General features: G+C 43.3%; 1 protein-coding gene across 3 annotated transcripts; it reads right to left on the minus strand.

Moving 5' to 3' along the window:
- Window positions 1-4: 4 nt before the first annotated feature.
- On the minus strand, window positions 5-19,691 carry tcaim (T cell activation inhibitor, mitochondrial). 3 transcript variants are annotated; one of them, XM_080896680.1, is made up of 11 exons: window positions 19,114-19,691; window positions 10,962-11,074; window positions 10,479-10,629; window positions 10,141-10,396; window positions 9,649-9,771; window positions 9,411-9,508; window positions 4,129-4,167; window positions 3,956-4,047; window positions 3,641-3,873; window positions 3,439-3,570; window positions 5-1,561 (listed from the first exon to the last, which is right to left on the minus strand). In XM_080896680.1, the coding sequence occupies exons 2-11, from the start codon at window positions 11,004-11,006 to the stop codon at window positions 1,336-1,338; spliced, it is 1,395 nt and encodes a 464-aa protein (XP_080752806.1). In that variant the 5' UTR covers window positions 11,007-11,074; window positions 19,114-19,691; the 3' UTR covers window positions 5-1,335. The 3 variants fall into 3 exon arrangements, with proteins under 3 accessions (XP_080752806.1, XP_080752804.1, XP_080752805.1); XM_080896678.1 differs by having other exon boundaries at window positions 35-1,561; window positions 10,942-11,074; XM_080896679.1 differs by lacking the exon at window positions 4,129-4,167 and having other exon boundaries at window positions 44-1,561; window positions 10,942-11,074.
- Between the last annotated feature and the right edge of the window lie 1,378 nt (window positions 19,692-21,069).

The raw sequence follows: 21,069 nt of genomic DNA on the forward strand, positions 1-21,069 counted from the left end.
TTACCTAATTTTGTTCTGTGCTATGAGGTACAGCTCAGTGGGTCCAATAAAGGTTCAACAGTTTGTGTTCAGAAGCAGAATTTATTTGTAATTTTGACAAGAAGACAAATTTTATGAGAAATCAATGAAGAAACACCAATTCTAAGGAGTTAACTAATGTTTTTTGTCAAATACGAGTCAGAATTAAAATTCCACTGTGAAATCTTTTTGTTTGAATAAAGGTCAATTTCAATTAGAACGATGAGAGTACGGCGACTCCAGTCATCGTCTTTATAGCTTCACACGTCTGAAACACCCAACAGTCCCCCAACAGCTCCATCCACTGAAGAAGCCGCCCAGTTCCACTTAGTCCTCTGTCTGCACCACACAGCACAGAAGGTTTGACTGGTCTGACTCCCAGTTTATCTCATTATAGTGAATCAGGGTTATCCATCCATTCTCCTCCACCTATCAGGGTTGCAGGTGGACTGGAGCCTATCACAGCCCTGCTCAGGCTGTCAATCTGACCTGGGCTAACACAGAGACTCAACCAATCACACTCACATTCAGACCTGTGGGCAGTTTGGAGTCACCGAATAAGCTAACCCTAACTGAATCAAAAGACAAAAGTTTGCACACCCCATGATTCAAGCCTGTAGAGCCACCTTCATCAGCAAGTCATTTTCTCTGAGTCATTGCAACACCTTAGCTCTTGTCTTGGGATCATCGTCCTGCTGAGTGAGCTAATACCAGATGCCCAGGTCCATCACTGTGCTGACAGGGTGTCCAACTGCAGGCCTCGAGGGCCGGTGTCCTGCAGGTTTGTGTGTCCTGTGTGACCAGATGCAATTTCACAAACCTACATTTGGTTGTTTTTGTTGTCGTTTGGTTTTTTTAAACAGAGAAGAGCTTTTTCTTTCACACTTGCTGATGATTGACGCGTTGGATCAGCAGCACATTAAAAGCAGGGTGGATATACAGAGGTTTTTATTGGACTCCTGTGAAACGTTTTCCACACTGACTTCACATTTCTACAAAGTGAAAAATCACTTTTCATACTCATTGCAATAAATACTTACAACTTTGACAATTCTGTGCTTTAAGCCACGTCTACACTACAAGTCACACGTTTGTCACACATCACTTTGAAGTGTAGCCCGGTCGCATGTGAACATTGCAGGCTGTACAGGTATCCTTCACTTGTGCTCTTAAAGTTCTCTGAACATTTCCTTGACAAAGCATTAGCAGAAAAACGTCTGTGATGTCCTGGTAAATGTGCTTATTTTCTGCTCAACAGTATCAATGTCTAAAAGTAGTTGTCACACATGGACCGACAAAAACGTGTAAATCTGGAGGTCAGCTCTTCCAGTCCCAGGGGACACACAGGTCTCCATCTTGCATGACAGAGTAGAAGTGAGAAACACAGATCTGGAGGCCTTGCATGTGGGGGGAGCGCTGCTCCAACAGTCTTTCACAGCATTGAATCATCTGGGCAGGGCTGACACTGGGCTCCTTAGACAAGCTCCTCAGAGACAGAGTCTCAAGACACAGCTTCACCACGGCCTCCTCCTCTGCCTGCAGTCTGCACACAAACAGGCAGGTGACAAAGTCAACATACAGACAAACAGGATTCTTAATAAGCACCAGATATCAAAACTCTCAGGCTGCGTTCACTCTGCAGGTCTTGATGCTCAATTCAGATTTTTTGATCAAATCCGATGTTTTTGTCTGCTCGTTCACACTACAAATAAAATGCGACAGCAAACACGCTCTAGTGTGAACGCTCAAAGCGGCGCATGCACAAAAGAAGACGTCACACACAACACGCTCAGTTTAGACCCAGAGCAACAGTATGTTTGACTGATGGCCCTTAATATAAAGACTTTACGTTTCCCAATTTTTGCTTTAAGTTACTCTGTTATTTACATAATGATGTAAATAACCTAATAATGATCCTTGTTGCTGTTTTAGAGGAGCGCTGCTTCAAAGGATAGTTTCTGTCAGAATCTGCAGATTATACAGGACAAAGAAAATGTTCACGTTTCTCCAACGTTGTCTTCCCAACAGTTTCACTGGATGGCCAGGAAGCGTTCACGTCGTCTTCTCCGGCGCTGATATTTGGCGTCTGTCTTGTGTCAGTGACGTAAAAGACGGATTCAATGCGACCTGACCATCAAACAGCAGTCGCTTTCTGAAACATCAGATATGTATCGCATTCAGCACCACATATGAAAGTGACCCAGATCAGATTTGAAAATATCAGATTTGTGCCGTTCACACTGTCACCATGATCAGATAGATGGTCGCAGAGGGTCAAAAAAGTCGGATTTGATGCGCTTTCGCCTGCAGTGTGAACGCAGCCTAAGTATGTTTTGTCCTCATGATGTTGTATTCGTTTGTATTAGTGTTACCATGATTAAGTTCCTATAATGATCTCTGAGAGCTGCTTCAGCAGTTACCTGTGACTGATCACTGCCGTCACATATTCATTCTCTGGTGTCCTGGATTGTTGAGTACCTGACAGGAAGACGACAATATGTACGTCTCCCACAGTGTGTGTCTGACAAAGTGATCAGCAACACAGGGGCACCACAGGGGACTGTCCTCTCCCCCTTCCTCTTCACCCTCTACACCACAGACTTCAGCCACTGCACAGAGACCTCCATCTTCAGAGGTTTCCTGATGACTCTGCGTACTGGCTAGTCAAACGAGCACGCTCAGTGAGAGACTGAGATTACCCATGATGCACCACTGAACAACACAGGAAGTCATTCCTGCCTGTGGCCGTCTCCCCGTACAACTCCTCCATCCAACACACTGTGAACACTGCAATAGTTACACCCTTTTTACACACACTCTTTCTACTCTAATATTCTTGACATGTATTACTTGGTGACTTGTATATATTGTGCTATCCTCTGATCTTAACATATTGTGTTGATAAACAGTCTAGTTGGTTTTTGTTAATGTTACTTTACTGGAGCAACTGTATCCCGTCGGGATTAATAAAGTATTCTGATTCTGATTGATTGAGCAAGTTGACAAGAAGATCTCAAATTCTAACAGTAAACACAGCGACTGAATAGACTAAAAATAAAAACTAGTAATTTCAATCAACACCGTCTAGTTAAACTTGGGCAGTTGTAGGTGTGGTGGTCACATTGTATAAAGCAGTCATGGATGTAGGCGTGTGGGGGGTTCTATCACAGAGGCAGTGCTGGGTACGTGCTGCCCCATAAATCGGCCTTCATGGAGTTCCAGCTGTAAATCGTATTACTGCTGGCAGGAGCAAAATCATTTATGATTGTTGCTTGACAAAGTTTTTGAAATTGTTTCTGCAAACATGCTAGCATCTTGTAAGAGAGGAAAAATACTAAATATGATATAAACTATAAAAAGACCCCTCCCGCCCCCCCAAAGAAAGACAGCATGCAAACAGACAGACTACGTCACACTCACTGGTTTTTGCGTTGGATGCGCCGTCGGGCTTCAGGGGCCTGGTTCTGAAGGAAGACCTGTAGTGTAGGAAGATCACATTTGATGGGAATAACGAAGTGTCCCATCTCATGAAGACTGGGGTTGGAGCGGTCACTGGAAGAGACACAAACATTAAGTAAACTGCACGTGCTTGTGATGCTCAGTGGTTAAAAGGGTTTCGTACTTTTCCAGCAACATGGTGAGGCCCTGCAGACTCCTGGGGTGCAGACGAAGGTGGTGGGACATGAGACGTTTGTGGAAGGTGTTTAGGGAACTGTAGTGCTCAGCTATGGGCTGAACTGGTCCCAGTCTGTCCATGTGCACCACTTGGGTTCCACCCAGGAGGAGGCTGATCCTCTCCTTCAGCCAGTGTGTCTGCTGCTGCAGGCTGTGATAACCAGGCAGCTGCTCAAAAAGCTGGAGGCACACAGCAGGGGTCAGAAAACGAAAGGCAGCACAGAGACTATACATGCCAGCAGGACAGCGACAGCTGCATTACTTTTGTCCACTGATGATGAACATCCATGGTTCCCAGCATGACGTGTCCAGAAGCATTCATCCCTGACTGGTCGGCAAACACAACCGTATGTCCTGGTAAGAAGACGAGTGCGTGAAAACTGTTCTACACATCTACACGCAGTGGCAATGCTCCCAAAATGATGAGATACCCACTCTTTCCACAGAAACAGGTCTCTAGGATATGATCACTGTCTGAAAACACATCAGAGGTCGATATGAAAACCTCACGCTGATGGAGGACGTGACTTTGTTTGGTGAAAACAGTGTTTGATTGAAATAATCGTGCTAAAACAAGAGTTTACATGTTCTTTAATACCGTAAATCATCTCTAATAACCAGAAATATTAATCAGAGTCTTACTGATATGCTGAATGAGTAATGATGGAGGATGTTTCGACCCTGGCAGATCAGGATGTGAAAGATAAGAAACGTGTCTCCAGCCCGTCGCTATGGTTGTATTTGCTCAACACAGAATCATAATATAAATGTGATTGTGGTCAAAGTTAATCATGCTTAACAGCTTAGAAACTGATCAGAAGATAATCGGTTATAAGTTCGACCATTACAACTAATAAGAAAATATAATCTATGACATGATTCTGATAAAAAGGACCTCACTGAGACTCCGTACAGAGCGGCCTGTTCGGGCAAAGATGGCCTTGGCGGCTGTGTGTGTGTGTGTGTGTGTGTGTGTGTGTGTGTGTGTGTGTGTGTGTGTGTGTGTGTGTGTGTGTGTGTGAGAGGATGGAGTGACACACTAAGAAGCCACTAACCTCAGAGAATCTCTGACTTTACCATGTATCATTTTAAAACAAGTTATATAGTGATTAACAAACCACAAGCCAGTTTTGGAGGCCGTGGACTGGAGGGCCAGGTCCTCTGCCTGCCACCCAATCAAGTAAGCACCAAACCCCTACGGCCCTCCTGTGGATGGTGAGCCCACAGGAGGAGGGAACCATGTCGCTATTCCTAGATGTGCCCAGCCAAGAAACCCCTGAATTGTTCCCCTTCAGGTTGGGGAACTTGTTCCCGAGTTAGGGATGAGTGGAACACAAGACTGACAGACAGTTCCAACCGTCGGTCACAAGCTCTAAAAGAACGAGGCTGATATAAGACATAAGCGTCAGAAACGAGTCTCCTTTGAAGAGTGGCTGGGCTGTGCCTTCCAGACAGAGGGAGGAGCTCACTCATTGGAGAGGCTGCGTTCACACTGCAGGCGAAAGCGCATCAAATCCGATGTTTTTGACCCTCTGCGACCATCTATCTGATCATGGTGACAGCGTGAACGGCACAAATCTGATATTTTCAAATCTGATCTGGGTCACTTTCATATGTGGTGCTGAATGCGATACATATCTGATGTTTCAGAAAGCGACTGCTGTTTGATGGTCAGGTCGCATTGAATCCGTCTTTTACGTCACTGACACAAGACAGACGCCAATTATCAGCGCCGGAGAAGACGACGTGAACGCTTCCTGGCCATCCAGTGAAACTGTTGGGAAGACAACGTTGGAGAAACGTGAACATTTTCTTTGTCCTGTATAATCTGCAGATTCTGACAGAAACTATCCTTTGAAGCAGCGCTCCTCTAAAACAGCAACAAGGATCATTATTAGGTTATTTACATCATTATGTAAATAACAGAGTAACTTAAAGCAAAAATTGGGAAACGTAAAGTCCGAAGTCTTTACATTAAGGGCCATCAGTCACACATACTGTTGCTCTGGATCTAAACAGAGCGTGTTGTGTGTGACGTCTTCTTTTGTGCATGCGCCGCTTTGAGCGTTCACACTAGAGCGTGTTTGCTGTCACATTTTATTTGTAGTGTGAACGAGCAGACAAAAACATCAGATTTGATCAAAAAATCTGAATTGAGCATCAAGACCTGCAGAGTGAACGTAGCCTAAGAGTCGCTGTTCCTGCAGATGGAGCCTGTCGAGGTGGTTCAGCCCCCTGAGATACCTCCTAGGTGAGGTGGTCAAACAGCGTTATAGAAAGAAGAAGTGAGGAAAAGTGTTCTAATGTAGTGAGTCAAAACGAGGTCATGTTGGAAGCAAAACTAAATGTCATGACTCTGTGTGTTCAATTTATTTCGCTCATGTGAATGATCTCCAGTCCAAAGTTCATGTGAGTGAGGTAACGATAAACACTGCTGAAGTAAAGCAGCATTAACTGAATGAAGCATGAAGTATAACGTGTTCGATTTAATGTGTGATGGAATCAATGATAAATAAGGTTAAAGTAAAATGGTTCTAATATAGAGCTTTGCTATTTTATTTGGAAACCTAAAGCACTTGATACAACTTCTGTCAGTCACCCATTCACACAGAAAGAAAACACATTGGAAAAAAAAAATCATTCACACACATTCATACTGTGATGGATGCATCAGAGAGCAACTTGGGATCAACAGCCAGGTATCGAACCACCAACCTTCGGGCCTGCCCTAGCTTAGGAGCTACAACGTAGAATAGAAGAAAATGTAAGGAAGTCCTTTTAAAGTTTCCATTTTGTTTTAAACCACGGTGAAGTATGGTGACGGGGGGGGGGGGCTGACGATCAGCTGATTCAATGTCACAACGGGGGAGGCCAGACGCCATCTCAGACGCTGTGACGCCCAGGAAGAGCAGGAAGAAAACTGAGAACAAAGTGAGATGCTGCTTTCCTGGTAGACGATTATTATCAACGTGACACAGAGTCCACTCAGGCCTCGATGTGCCCGTTTTCTCCGCCTTAGCTCACAGTAGGTAAATTAGATAATTCACGTATTTGACTCTGTTCATCTGGATGTTTTCAGTGGGAGAAACGTTTCATTCGTAAAACCTGTAAAAACCAGTAAAAACCTGCATTTTATTATAATATCACTCAAAGGGTTCTTATAGGTCACTACTCTTAGAAATGAACAGATCCTTGGGGCTAGTTTTCAGAGCCGCTACATTTAACCCAGTCAGTTACCAAGTGCACAGATTTCGAGGAGAGCTGCTTACAGAAGGCTGAATTCAAAGACACCTTCAAAATCAATGTGGTGGAAGGTTAGTCCAACTCTGCCCCCTTATGTTCTTGTACACATGCCTGAATGTCAGGGCATGCTCCTAATGAGATGTCCTGTGGATCTCCTCCTAGATGTGGACCAGGACATCACTGAGTTCCTGCACGTGTTTCGTACTCTCACCACTGAGGCCGAGACCTGTTGTGCACCAGGAGGAACCCAGAAGCACTGCACCAGCGTAGGGTCTAACAATGGGTCCAAGGATTTCATCTTCATACCGAATGACAGTCAGGCTGCTGTTGTACAGCCTGTAGGGGTCTAACAGTGGGGTACATCACAATAGCTAGAATCACCTGAACCTGTTAGAGACCATAGAGAATATGGAAACACTGCGGTGCTTTTTCTACCTGTGGTTAAGGGATCTCAAGATTTTGAGGGTATTTCCACGGCACTACATACATGTACGGAGAGTTACACAGTTGTTGTCCTTTTGCCTCTGTACACAACCAAATTATAAATCAAATCAAAATATCACGTAAGTGTAGACTTTCAGCTTCAATTTAAAGGCTTGGTTTATGTAAAGGTTTAATATTAATGGTTAATATAAATATTTTGTAATTACAGCAATTTTTATCTATGGTCGCCCACTTTCAAAGCTTCAAAAGTAAATGGACACTGCACTTCCTGTTTATACCTCATCTCTGTCTGACCAACCTAGCCAAATTATAAGAGCCAATCACAGCAGAGGATCCCTCCAGCAGGTAAGCTGTCACTCATGTAGGGTCTGATCAACTCTGTACAATGATGTGTGGCAGCTAGCTTAAACGCTTTAACAATGGGCATGGCTGTTAAAGCCACAGGAAATCTCATGATGCTTCTAAAACATGTACTGTTGCTAGCCGCCCACATGGAAAAGATCTATAAATCTTATAAAGTTTGTATCTGTCTTGTGTGAAACTTGTATGAAAAGCATACAAGAGTGAAAACAGATATAAGATCCCTTGAAAAATTATATAATGAAACTTGTATGTTTTGGATACTAAAACAATATATGAAAGTGATGAGAAAGTGGCCACTTTCATGAGTAAATCATAGAAGCCTGATATGATTTACTCATGAAGTAGGCCACATCTGATGCAAGTCTTTTAGAAGTTTTTTTCTATTTCTTTTCCATATGGGTAGGGTTGCCTTTTCAGATAAAAACCGACTCAGTGACTCACAAAGTTCTTGCTCTCCCCTCACACGTCTACGGTGGTATGCAAAAGTTTGGGCACCCCTGATAATTTTCATGATTTTTCTTCAATAATCATTGGCTGTTTGGATCAGCAATTTCATGTAAATATATCATATAGCAGACGAACACAATGACATTTAAGAAGTGAAATGAAGTTTATAGGATTTACAGAAAGTGTGCAATATTACTGAAACTAAATTAGGCAGGTGCATAAATTTGGTCATGAAGCTCATCGAGAGGGCCGAGGGTTTGCAAAGCAAAGCGTGGCTACCTACAGCAATCTAAGAGCCCTCGATGGGCTGTTAGCAGACGCTCATAAATGTTACGCCTGATCATTGTATGTGTGTCTGTGTATTTAAAGATGATGATGCTTAGAGATTTAATTTACAGTGATATGATCCTCGATCACAGTGTGTTACCTCTATAAATGAAATCGACTGTACATTTGAAAACACTACAGAGAAAAAAAGAAAAAGGAGAAAAATACACAGCATTAACAGAAACAATGGTACCAAGCCATCAGTACTCAGCCTAAACACACTGTTGTATTTGGGTTTTTTGCACTACATAAGAACATTTTAAATCGGTTGTCTTTTGTAGACTTTGCTGTTTTGTTGCTGTATTTTTTGCACATCAGAAAACTTAAAACTAATTTAGCTATCAAGGTTATTTTTTGTACTGTTTAAATCTTTGAAAAAATAAAATAAAATAAGCCTCTTAATCTATTTCCTCCATGGTATTTAAAATGGTGTTAAGTATTGTCTTTGTCATCTGTATCAGATTCTATCATCATAGCACCCTGTGAGCCCTGAGGCATCTGAAAGAAGAAAACAGAGTAAATCATGCTTTATCCAAGTACTGAAACAAACCTTATCATACTTATGCAAGTTTGTCCAATTACTTTTGAGCTTCAGGAGGTGCTACAGATAACGATGGCTGGTATTCCTGCAACAATGAATGCAGTACTTTTATTAAACCCTTGAAGTGAAGCTGAAAGTCTCCATTTCAGTCACATTTTGACGGCTTAATTAAAAATCGACTGTGTTGGAGTGAAGGACTGTATCACACATAACAGGCACGTGACAGGACTGACGGTGGTAAAAGCCATGAACCTTTTTACCTGATGGACAGACAACAGTTCAGAGATCTGTGCTACTGTGTGTATTACTAATGAACGCAGCTTGCTTGTAACCTCTCAGTGAGATTATTTACCTTGCAGGTTGATCAGAGCCTCGGGGTTCTGGTGAGACAGGCGGCTCAGACTTTGAAGCTGACAGTACCTGTGGGAGACTCCCCAGCTGCGCTGCCATCTGCACCACACAGCTGATCTCATCATTCAGTAACAGTAACATGTACACAGTTTCTTACAGTTCAGTGCACAGAATAAAGACCTCTGTGCCCTCAGGAACAGCAGACAGGGCAACCTCTGAAACAGTAAAGACGGCTGTACCTGATATCGGTCAGATTAAATCTGCGACACAGCTCCCTCTTCAGTCTCTTCAGTTCTTCTCTCCGAGGAAGACTCGCATTGTGTTTCTTTGAGGCTTCAGGTTCGTTGTTTCTCAACCACACACTGGCAAAAAAGATCGTGTACAAGTCATTAAATATAATTGCTGTAGTTATGAAAATCTGTCATCACCATCTTTGCAAAACATATTTGTGTTGTTATATATGTCACATTACTCTGACGTCTCCCTCTCTAGAACTGTGTGAACTATAAATAAAGTACTTTCACATTATTACATTTAAATATAAGTGACCATGTATGCACACATTAGCTTTAGCATGCCCTATTGCTATTTACTGAATAGAAATAAAATCCACAGCAAACACAGCAGTGTGTCTCCGTGACTGATCACAAACAGCAGTGTTTGAGTTTAGAAGGTTTCAACACTTTCCTACAGTTGAGATGAGACAACCACAACCAGAGAGCCGAGCCTACCTGAGCGTAGGCTCGGCTCTCTGGGCCTGCTGCAGCTCCTGCTCGGGGTCTTTGAAGCCAGTGAAGGTGTAATAGCTTTTATCCCATTTGATGGTTCTGTAGAAAGGCTCCCCCGTCTCAGTGGGACTTTCACTTGCTGCTTTACTCGCCGTTAGTCCCTTCATGTGCTCCACAGGCAGGCTGCAGCTCGTCAAAACATCCATCACTGTGCTCAAAACATCATTTGTGTGCAAAGTAAAACTTACGGAGCGGAAGCCTGAGAAGCAAACAGGAGCAATTTTATGTTAAAACCCCCAAAAACCCTGACTGGTACTTTGAGCATTTTAAAAGAAATGCACCTGAGCTGATGAGTTCTGGCTGCACCTTACTGCTGTACTTTGTGTTCCTTATATAAAAGGTGAGCTTCATGGGTTGAACTGAACGTGAGCCGGGCTTCTGCAAGTTTTCCAGATAGCCATTCAGCCTCTTTAGCGAGTTTTCATTCACCTCCTGTAACACAGAGGTACCAGAACTTACATCATGGCAGCTCATCCCAACAAACGTCTGACAGTGTTGTATGTGCACAGATTATTATCATTAAATATTATTTTATATCACATCATATTACTTTATATTGTATACGGATCCCAGAGCACATAGATGATAAGTATTCTGTACACTATGGATTGCCTCTTCTTTGTTGTGCCTATAAGGCGTCACACACATGTAAACCTGGCAGTAAGTTTTCGAACTGTTACTTTACGATCACATGTTTCCAATAACACATATTTGGATTTATGTCATGACAGATATGAGACCTACCCGTTCTTTGGGATATTTACCGAAGAAGTCTGGGTGGACTGCAAAATAAAAGGGCCTGAGAGCATTTACAGCCTCTGCCCCTGACAGAGCTCTCTGTTGCACAGCATGTGTGGCAAAATGCTTCCACTGCAGCCTGCAGAGAAAAGGACAGACATTACAGAAAAGAGACTATTTTACATCATTGAACCCTGCTCTCCAAAGCTGACATAGGCATAACTGCAGCTGCCTGCAACAATGGGCTTTTTGTTCAAACTGAGTATATACTGTCGTCCACTTTCACTGTGCACACAAGAAAAAACTCAGAGTTTTCTGCTATTGTTATTATCTGCCATGGCTGATTTCTTTTTCAAAGTGTCCAGAGTCAGGAGAGACTGAGAAATCCACAGCGTGACACGGCAGAGGTTTTCCACCCATAATGACACCCCAGGACAAATTCAGCAGTGTGTGAAGAAGAGGAGGAGGAAGAGGAAACGAGTATCTCCAACACAAACTTTAACAGCTGCATACAGAGAATCACACAAAGACTCACTGATGTTTATCCTGCAGGACAGGATGTGATAGGGGAGGACGGAAAAATAAAGGGAACCACAGACAACTTTGATAATACTTTTGTTTTATCCAGAATATATTTAGTTAAGAATTGTTTTAATCAGAATAGAATAGAATAGAATAGAATAGAATAATCCTTTAATTGTCTCACAAGGGGAAATTTGGTTGTAACAGCAGCAATAAAAACACACATACAAACAAACAGGACACCGAACAGAAACATTTTCTTACATATTTACATCAGGGACAATAGTTACCAAAAACAGAGTACTGTACCGTTATTGAATTAAATAAAAGTAAATATGAGTTGGTGGTGATTTGGATTAGGTGGCGAGGGAGGACACTGGACAGACCTGACACGCCCAAACGTACAGTGAGGGTGTGCTGGGAACGTTTAGCAGAGCCCCCGGTCTGCGAGATCTTCAACGCACACCTCCGGCAGAGCTTCAACGGCACTCCGAGGGAGACTGGGGGCATTTGTCCGAGTGGACCATGTTCAGTATCTCCATTGCCGAAGCTGCTGCACTGAGCTACGGATGCAAGGTGGTTGGTGCCTGTCGTGGTGGTAATCCCCGAACCAAATGGTGGACACCAAAGGTGAAGGGAGCCACCAGGCTGAAGAAGGAGTCCTATCTGGCCTGGTTAGCCTGTGGGACTCCCGAGGCAGCTGACAGGTACCGACAGGCCCAGTGGAATGCGGCCAAGTGTGAAGCGGTGGGAATGAGAATCAGCACCTCCAAATCTGAGGCCATGGTCCTCAGCCAGAAAATGGTGGAGTGCCCACTCCTGGTCAGGAACAAGTTCCTGCCTCGAGTGCAGGAGTTAAAGTATCTCAGGGTCTTGTTCACGAGTGACGGAAGAAGGGAGTGGGCGATCAACAGACGGATTGGTGCGGCTGCAGTGCACTGTACCAGTCTGTTGTGGTGAAGAGAGAGCTGAGTGTAAAAGCGAAGCTCTCAATTTACCGGTCGATCTACGTCCCTACCCCCACCTATGGTCACGAGCTGTGGGTAGTGACCGAAAGAACGAGATCGCGGATACAAGCGGCAGAAATGAGCTTCCTCCGAAGGGTGGCTGGCCTCTCCCTTAGAGATAGGGTGAGAAGTTCAGCCATCTGGGAGGGGCTCAGAGTAGAGCAGCTGCTCCTCCACATCGAAAGGAGCCAGCTGAGGTGGTTCAGGCATCTGACAAGGATGCCTCCTGGGCGCCTCCTGGGTGAGGTGTTCCAGGCATGTCCCACCGGGAGGAGGCCCCGGGGCAGACCCAGGACACGCTGGAGAGATTATATCTCTCGGCTGGCCTGGGAACGCCTTGGAGGAGGTGGCTGGGGAGAGGGAGGTCTGGGCTTCTCTGCTTGGGCTGCTGCCCCCGCGACCCGGCCTCGGATAAGCGGAAGAAAATGGATGGATGGATACAGATAAGAGGCAAACCCATGTTGTAGTGTGAATCAGTTGATAAAATAGTGAAAGTTACAGCATTGATGTAAACATCTATGTTTGTTGGGAGCAGTTCTGATTGTACAGTCTGACAGCTGCAGGGAGGAAGGACCTGCAGAAACGCTCCTTCATGCATCGAGGATGCAGCAGTCTGTCACTGAAGCAGCTCTGCAGTTCAGCAGCATTTACATGCATGAGCTGGGAGACTCTGTCCATCAGAGATGTTATTTTGGCCAGAGTCCTTCTGTCTCCCACCACCTGCACTGGGTCCAGGTGCATCCCAGAACAGAGCTGGCCTTCCTGATGTGGTTATCCAACCTCTTCCTCTCAGCTGCCGATAAACTGCTGCTCCAACATACCACACTGTAAAAAAAAAATGACGGATGCCTCCACAGAGTCATAGATGGTCTTTAAAAGCGCTCCCTGTACTCCAAATGACCTCAGCCGCCTCAGCAGGTAGCGTCTGCTCTGACCCTTCCTGTAAAGAGCATCAGTGTTGTGGCTCCAGTCCAGTTTATTATTCAGGTGAACACCCAGGTACCTATAAGAGTCCACTATCTCAATGTCCACTCCCTGGATGTTCACCGGTGTCAGTGTGGTGGGTCTGCGTCTCCGGAAATCCACCACCAACTCCTTGGTTTTCACGGCGTTGATCAGCAGGTGGTTCTGCTGACACCAGAGTCCACTGTCTGTACTCTGAGTCAAATCAAAGTGGGATTGTGTCAGTTTCAGTAAAAAACTATGCAGTCCCTTTAAATAAAAAGTCCAAAGACCTGTGAAAAGCTGTCCATTCATAAAGTTCAACTGTGTTTTATAAGGACGTCATGTGTCTCTATCATCTCTCTCCTGTTAGATCCTCTTCACAAAACACCAGCCTGTTCAATGCTCTGATATCTTTAACATCTTAAGAAAATTATATTGCACAATTTTCCCAGCGTAACAGCCAATAGGTGGTCCACAACCCTTTTGAGGACAAATGTGGGACTGCTGACCATTAAACGGCTTCAAGGACACTTAAATAGTCCAGATGTTTTTCTTTCCAGGCTCCTTAGACCACAAACCTACACAAGGATCGCGTCTTTTTAGTTTATTTTTAGCTGTCACTCTGGGATACTGCCCTTAAATATAACTAACTAAAGTTTTCAGACAGTTTTAGTGGTCACAGTATATTAATATTTGTCTGTGAGACGGTCACACAGGTACTAAAGTAACATGACATAGAAATAAATACCTTGAATTTGAACTAAAATGTAATATTTGAGACACCTAAGTTAAAATCCACCAGTGTAAAACTTACTTACTGTTTGGCTAGCTGCACTGAGGCGGGAAAATCACCCTGTTAGCTGCAATATTTGAATGAGGACTGTGTGGAAAAGAGCCTTTTCGAATCACGGGACCAACAATCTGGAGTCCAACACTACAACTTTTCCTTGACAGACCAGCTGCACCGAGGCACGCAATCAGCCAGCAAAGTACAGTGGGGCAAAAAAGTATTTAGTCAGCCACCGATTGTGCAAGTTCCCCCACCTAAAATGATGACAGAGGTCAGTAATTTGCACCAGAGGTACACTTCAACTGTGAGAGACAGAATGTGAAAAAAAAAATCCATGAATCCACATGGTAGGATTTGTAAAGAATTTATTGGTAAATCAGGGTGGAAAATAAGTATTTGGTCAATAACAAAAATACAACTCAATACTTTGTAACATAACCTTTGTTGGCAATAACAGAGGTCAAACGTTTACTATAGGTCTTTACCAGGTTTGCACACACAGTAGCTGGTATTTTGGCCCATTCCTCCATGCAGATCTTCTCGAGAGCAGTGATGTTTTGGGGCTGTCGCCGAGCAACACGGACTTTCAACTCCCGCCACAGATTTTCTATGGGGTTGAGGTCTGGAGACTGGCTAGGCCACTCCAGGACTTTCAAATGCTTCTTACGGAGCCACTCCTTTGTTGCCCGGGCGGTGTGTTTTGGATCATTGTCATGTTGGAAGACCCAGCCTCGTTTCATCTTCAAAGTTCTCACTGATGGAAGGAGGTTTTGGCTCAAAATCTCACGATACATGGCCCCATTCATTCTGTCCTTAACACGGATCAGTCGTCCTGTCCCCTTGGCAGAAAAACAGCCCCATAGCATGATGTTTCCACCCCCATGCTTCACAGTAGGTATGGTGTTCTTGGGATGCAACTCAGTATTCTTCTTCCTCCAAACACGACGAGTTGAGTTTATACCAAAAAGTTCTACTTTGGTTTCATCTGACCACATGACATTCTCCCAATCCTCTGCTGTATCATCCATGTGCTCTCTGGCAAACTTCAGACGGGCCTGGACATGCACTGGCTTCAGCAGCGGAACACGTCTGGCACTGCGGGATTTGATTCCCTGCCGTTGTAGTGTGTTACTGATGGTGACCTTTGTTACTTTGGTCCCAGCTCTCTGCAGGTCATTCACCAGGTCCCCCCGTGTGGTTCTGGGATCTTTGCTCACCGTTCTCATCATCATTTTGACCCCACGGGATGAGATCTTGCGTGGAGCCCCAGATCGAGGGAGATTATCAGTGGTCTTGTATGTCTTCCATTTTCTGATGATTGCTCCCACAGTTGATTTTTTCACACCAAGCTGCTTGCCTATTGTAGATTCACTCTTCCCAGTCTGGTGCAGGTCTACAATACTTTTCCTGGTGTCCTTCGAAAGCTCTTTGGTCTTGGCCATGGCGGAGTTTGGAGTCTGACTGTTTGAGGCTGTGGACAGGTGTCTTTTATACAGATGATGAGTTCAAACAGGTGCCATTCATACAGGTAACGAGTGGGGGACAGAAAAGCTTCTTACAGAAGACGTTACAGGTCTGTGAGAGCCAGAGATTTTCCTTGTTTGAGGTGACCAAATACTTATTTTCCACCCTGATTTAGGAATAAATTCTTTACAAATCCTACCATGTGGATTCATGGATTTTTTTTTCACATTCTGTCTCTCACAGTTGAAGTGTACCTCTGGTGCACATTACTGACCTCTGTCATCATTTTAGGTGGGGGAACTTGCACAATCGGTGGCTGACTAAATACTTTTTTGCCCCACTGTAAATGTTCACAAAATGTGTTCAGCACTATTCTAATTTACAACCTAACAGCTTACTACACATCACACCACAAACATAACTGTGATTCAAAACATGATCAAAAATCCTGACATCTATCAGCATGTCAGCAAGAGGGAACCCCCCCCCCACCTCCACATTACAGTCTTCTTCATTTACTTTTGAGCTTCACATTTCCTCACTTCTAAAATGAGGGAATCCAGTAAGTGAGATGACATGAGGTCTCCAAAAGGTGTGGCATCTCTCTGAAGTTTCCATGCTTCTCCATCAGTTTCTGAGTCCAGCTCGTCGGTCCGGTGAACCAGCTGTCATCTGACACAAACAGGCTCTCCTCCACGCGCTCACTTATAAAGTAAGTCAGTTAAACATTCGGGCTAACAGGTGAATTCTCCTGTGTTAATAATATTTATATTTAATCAACTGTATTCTAAGCACCAGCTGTCTGTTACAATTTTTGTTTTTTTAGAGTTTACTAAAATAAAAATAAAATCACATTAACATCTGTGTGGGGTTTTTGTTCAGTAAGCAGATGTTGGTGTTTCAGTCATGTTACGTTTAACTTTAAAGGCTTGTTAGAAACTATGAAACACACGATGCAGACTTCTGGACATTAGAAGAAAACTAATGCTGCTCATCAATAAGACTAAAGGCAGGAAGTTGTCCTTTATAACTACACATGTTAATAGCACCTCCAGATTTATATGATAGTTTATGATATAGCACGTGTATTTTAGTAATAGTCTATTTATTTCAGTGTAGTGGTGTACAGTTCTTTCTTGTTTGTCCTTGGAAAGTCCGCACGAGTCCAGATTTCCGAGGACACACACATACTCCTAAACTAGAAGTTATCCAAGTTTACTTCAGTTAACCGAGTCAGACAGTTGTAATGAAAACATAAACACGGTGACAGCTGTTTAATTTATCAGCAGCTTATCCAGTAACCATGGTAACCACGGACACTGCGCATCATCACCTCATGTCTCTTTGAAGCTAAACGACAGACATTTATCAGCCGTGCGGTTAGTTTTCCAGCACTGCTGAAAAACTGTGAAACAAACTGAAACGTGCTGATGATGAAAATAATGCGTCTGCCTATAAAGTCTTTGTTTCCCTGCTCGCCATCAGTAACAAAGTCATAGACACAACTTTACATTTCTCATGTTGGCTAAAAACAATCGTACATTTATGGTCTTGAAACAGGACACAGACACTGTAACTGCCGACCTCACATCAAACACAGACTGAGCCCATGTTTGATGTTTTTATATCCAACCTTTACTCTCAAACCTTTAAACAGCAGCGAGTCTCAGCTGAGAGAATAAGTGTTTATATGATGGGGGAACATGTTTTATGAGCAGCAGCCGGCTGTACTGAAATCACTGAATGAAGAGCAAACAGTGCGCCGCATTGTCACGGGAACATGAGTGTATTAATCTGGTGATTTATTACATGTGTTAGTGTTATTATACTTCATTCTAATCTGCTGCTGGGTCTTTTACACTGATGGAAGTACAGATAACACAGCATGAACAGCTGTTCAGCCAATCACATTCATTCCACTTTGACCTGCGACAAAATGAAGTCTTGCTCTTTTTATAGCAGTGTTGCATTTGACTGGTATATTTATATGTCTTGTTGAAGCCCTGCTTCACATGATAGCTCTCTGCCACAGCAAACTAAGGGTAAGAGAGTAATGTCTTTAACAAAGGACAGACCCACCCAGAGTCACACAAAATCACAAAAGACAGAGATCCAACAGTAATGGCATGGAGTCGGACAGCAGTACCTGAGCAGACAGACAGATCGATGAGGCACTGACAGCAAAAGAGTTCTAAGTGATATTAAAAGAAAACAAAACAAATGAACTGTCAGAATTCCAGCTGACTATCCCCCAGTAATGTTACTGGGGGATAGTCAGCTGGGGAATGCTGGGGGCGCTACTCGACCTGTAGAGACCAGAGATGACCATGTGACCATCATTCTGCTTGTTTCGCCCTGGTGTGTGTGTCTGTGTCCAGATTGTGTAGCAGTCACCATCACTGCTCACACCCCCCATCCAGCTTCTCTATGTGACACATCAGTACAATATTCTCACCTTTATATAAATAAAAAAATTTATTTTGAGTGCGCTGTTTGTCAACAATGCGTTCTTACAGGGTACGTCATGCGTAATAAGAGAATGACACAGGGGGAAGTACTGAACACGTGCATGGAAGGTAGAGACAGCAGCTGAACTCTATCAGTGACCAGAAAGCAGCTCCGCAACTTGCAAATTAACATCAGCTGGTTTAGTCCCAACTGGGAACTTTTAGCTGGCTTTTGAGACGACTCCGCTAATATAATGATAATAAAAAATAATAATGAAAGCACTTTGAATTATCTGACATTGTAGAGTCTTTAACTGCCCTTAAACCTGTTGAATTCACTGACTGTGAAAAACGTTTGCTGTGCTATCCAGGACTGCAGGATAAAACTATCATACAAAGCAGAAACACCTCTGTCATGTTTGGGCTAACGAGGCAAAGTGGAACTTTTCTGTGGCCAAAATGAGACCTTTGACCTACAGCTGTTAAACAAGATGTAAAATAATCACAAAGGTTTGGAAAAATAACGTTGATTTACATATTTCATAGATTTATGAAATATTTAAACGGAAGTGAACGGGATGATCATGTGACTTTGCAAGTTAATAATTTCAAGATAAAATTTTAGAACCTACTTTTAATGTCAAAATGTTTGCACTGAATTATATTAAAGACTGCATTAAATGTAAGTTATTACAGATGTGTCGATCCCAACAAAGGAAAATGAAACCCAAAAAGCCTTTAGAAGCCTGATGTCTGGAGTGCAGGTTACGAGACGATCGTAAACTGCGACCCGTACTGTACCGCAGGAACACATCAAAGGAAAGACTCTGTCACATTTTCTGTCCACTGCTGATAAAGCAAAAATCAAACTCGGTCATTTTGATACTTTTCTTAATATGCCTTCAAAATGCACATATTAGACTTTTTTAAATCAGTTTTAAAACTGTCATTATACTCCAGCCCGCACGTAATCTAGTGATCGTACGTGTTGGGACAGTTTTACCTGATGGTGCATCGCAGAAGGGGGATTGCAGACATTGCTGACGCAGCTGGTCCAGAGATCCGCATGTAATCACGGCCTTTTCAGTCGGTCCATCTGCATTTCCTTTATCAAAGCACTTCCATAGTTTGTTACACTGGATCTGGCAGCAGCCTGGTACAGCTCAGCAGGGACTAAATCAGAGTAACTTCAGTTCGTCAGAAGAAAATCAACAGAAACAGATACCTAACGTTTCTACGGTGTTAGCTAACTCTAATTTGTATTTACTCCTTTGAATCCCATGCTATCATGTTTTTCTACCAATATTAACAAACATTTGAAAACAGAACAACCACAGATTATAATGTCTCTGTAGTTTCCTTTGGGATTTCTAATCAATGACGGCAACAAAACATGGTTCCAGTTTGCTAGCCAGGCTAGCACATAAAGTTAGCATTGCTATGAGCTGCTGCTACGCCGCAAACAAAATCCTATAAACGACTTACAGTATGTTGTCAGTAACAATTTAACAACCAACCAAAGTGACCTGTAACATCCCTGCCGTTAAGGTAGGACCGTTTTAGTTAGCGGCTGTGGGTGTTCTTCTTCTGCGATTCCTAGTACCAGCCAGCCGCACCATTGCGCCACCAGGCGGACTGGAGCGTCAGGTTAGGTTGAAGCTTGACATCCAGAGTTTTCTTCTTCTGGCTCCACGTGTTTGGAAAGGAAAACCATCCAAGCAATCTTTGAATGGTGAATGTTTTGTTCGTGTATTTTTGCATTATGGGTTAATATAAAAGTGACTGTATTATTACTTGAATAATTTCTGTGAGATTAAAGATTGATGAATAAATACTAACAAGGTCCAGAGTAATTAGGTGAGTGAGCACGATTTTACTGTTAGGCATATAGTTTTTTATTTTATTTTCTCCAGTCTTTGAAGATGAAATATTTGTGGTGGCCTACCACACCAGCTGTCAGATATCTATAATACAATCTTGAGATCCTTTCCTAGGGGATTCAACTCTCACTCAAATCTTGATCCAAGTGACCTCATTAATTAACAGGATGGCAGACGGGATCGCTCTCTTGCTACGAGTGTCGTCCACTCAATCGCACACACATTCAAACAGCACTTCATGCCTATGCACTTACTATGATTGTCATTTACTGGTTTGTTTCGTATTATTGTCCTGCTGCATAACCTGAATGCACTTAAGCTTCAGAGCATGAAATGCTAGCTGGACATTCTCCTGTAGAGAACAGAATCCATGGTTTCATGTATTACAGCAAGTCTTCCAGGTCCCGAAGCAGCAAAGTAGCCCTAGAGCACCACACTACCACCGACAAATCTTGCAACAAGTTCAGCTTTGTGTCATGGATCCACAGAATATCTTCCCAAACGTGCCCTTTTTGGCTGGCACTGGTTTTCACCTTGAACTCTCCAATGGATGCCATTTGTACCCAGTCTCTTTCTTAGGTTTACCCCTGTTCCAAGTTCTCTCCATTGGTGCATAATGGCTCACAGCATGGTTCACTGGAGTAAAATGGCTTTAGAACCTTTTTCATACTCAGATGTCAGTGACTTTGTTTCTCATCTCTTCTTGGGTTTCTTTAGAGAGTCTGATTGACAGCCACCTATATTATCCATGGGTGGCAGCCTGTCATTCATTGGCTTTAACTTATCCTTACAGGCCATTAGATCTTGGTGGGAGAATAATTGTGGTAAATTACCAAACAATGTCCAGAGCCAGCGGGCTGGGTTTTCTATAGATATGTGGCCTGGACTAGTGAATCAGCTTATACTTTTAAAAAAGTACTACAAATTTTACCCCAGGTCTACTTCAAGTGGTGTCAAACGTTTGTGCTGATGGAGCCGAAACCACGTTTGTGCTGCAAAAATCATCATCTGTCCCGCTATCATTTTAAAGTCATTCCAGAGGTCATCAGAGGTCTTAACGACAGTGGTGTCAAACATTT

Source organism: Rhamphochromis sp. 'chilingali', assembly GCF_963969265.1.
Source record: "Rhamphochromis sp. 'chilingali' genome assembly, chromosome: 11".
Lineage (NCBI taxonomy): Eukaryota > Metazoa > Chordata > Actinopteri > Cichliformes > Cichlidae > Rhamphochromis > Rhamphochromis sp. 'chilingali'.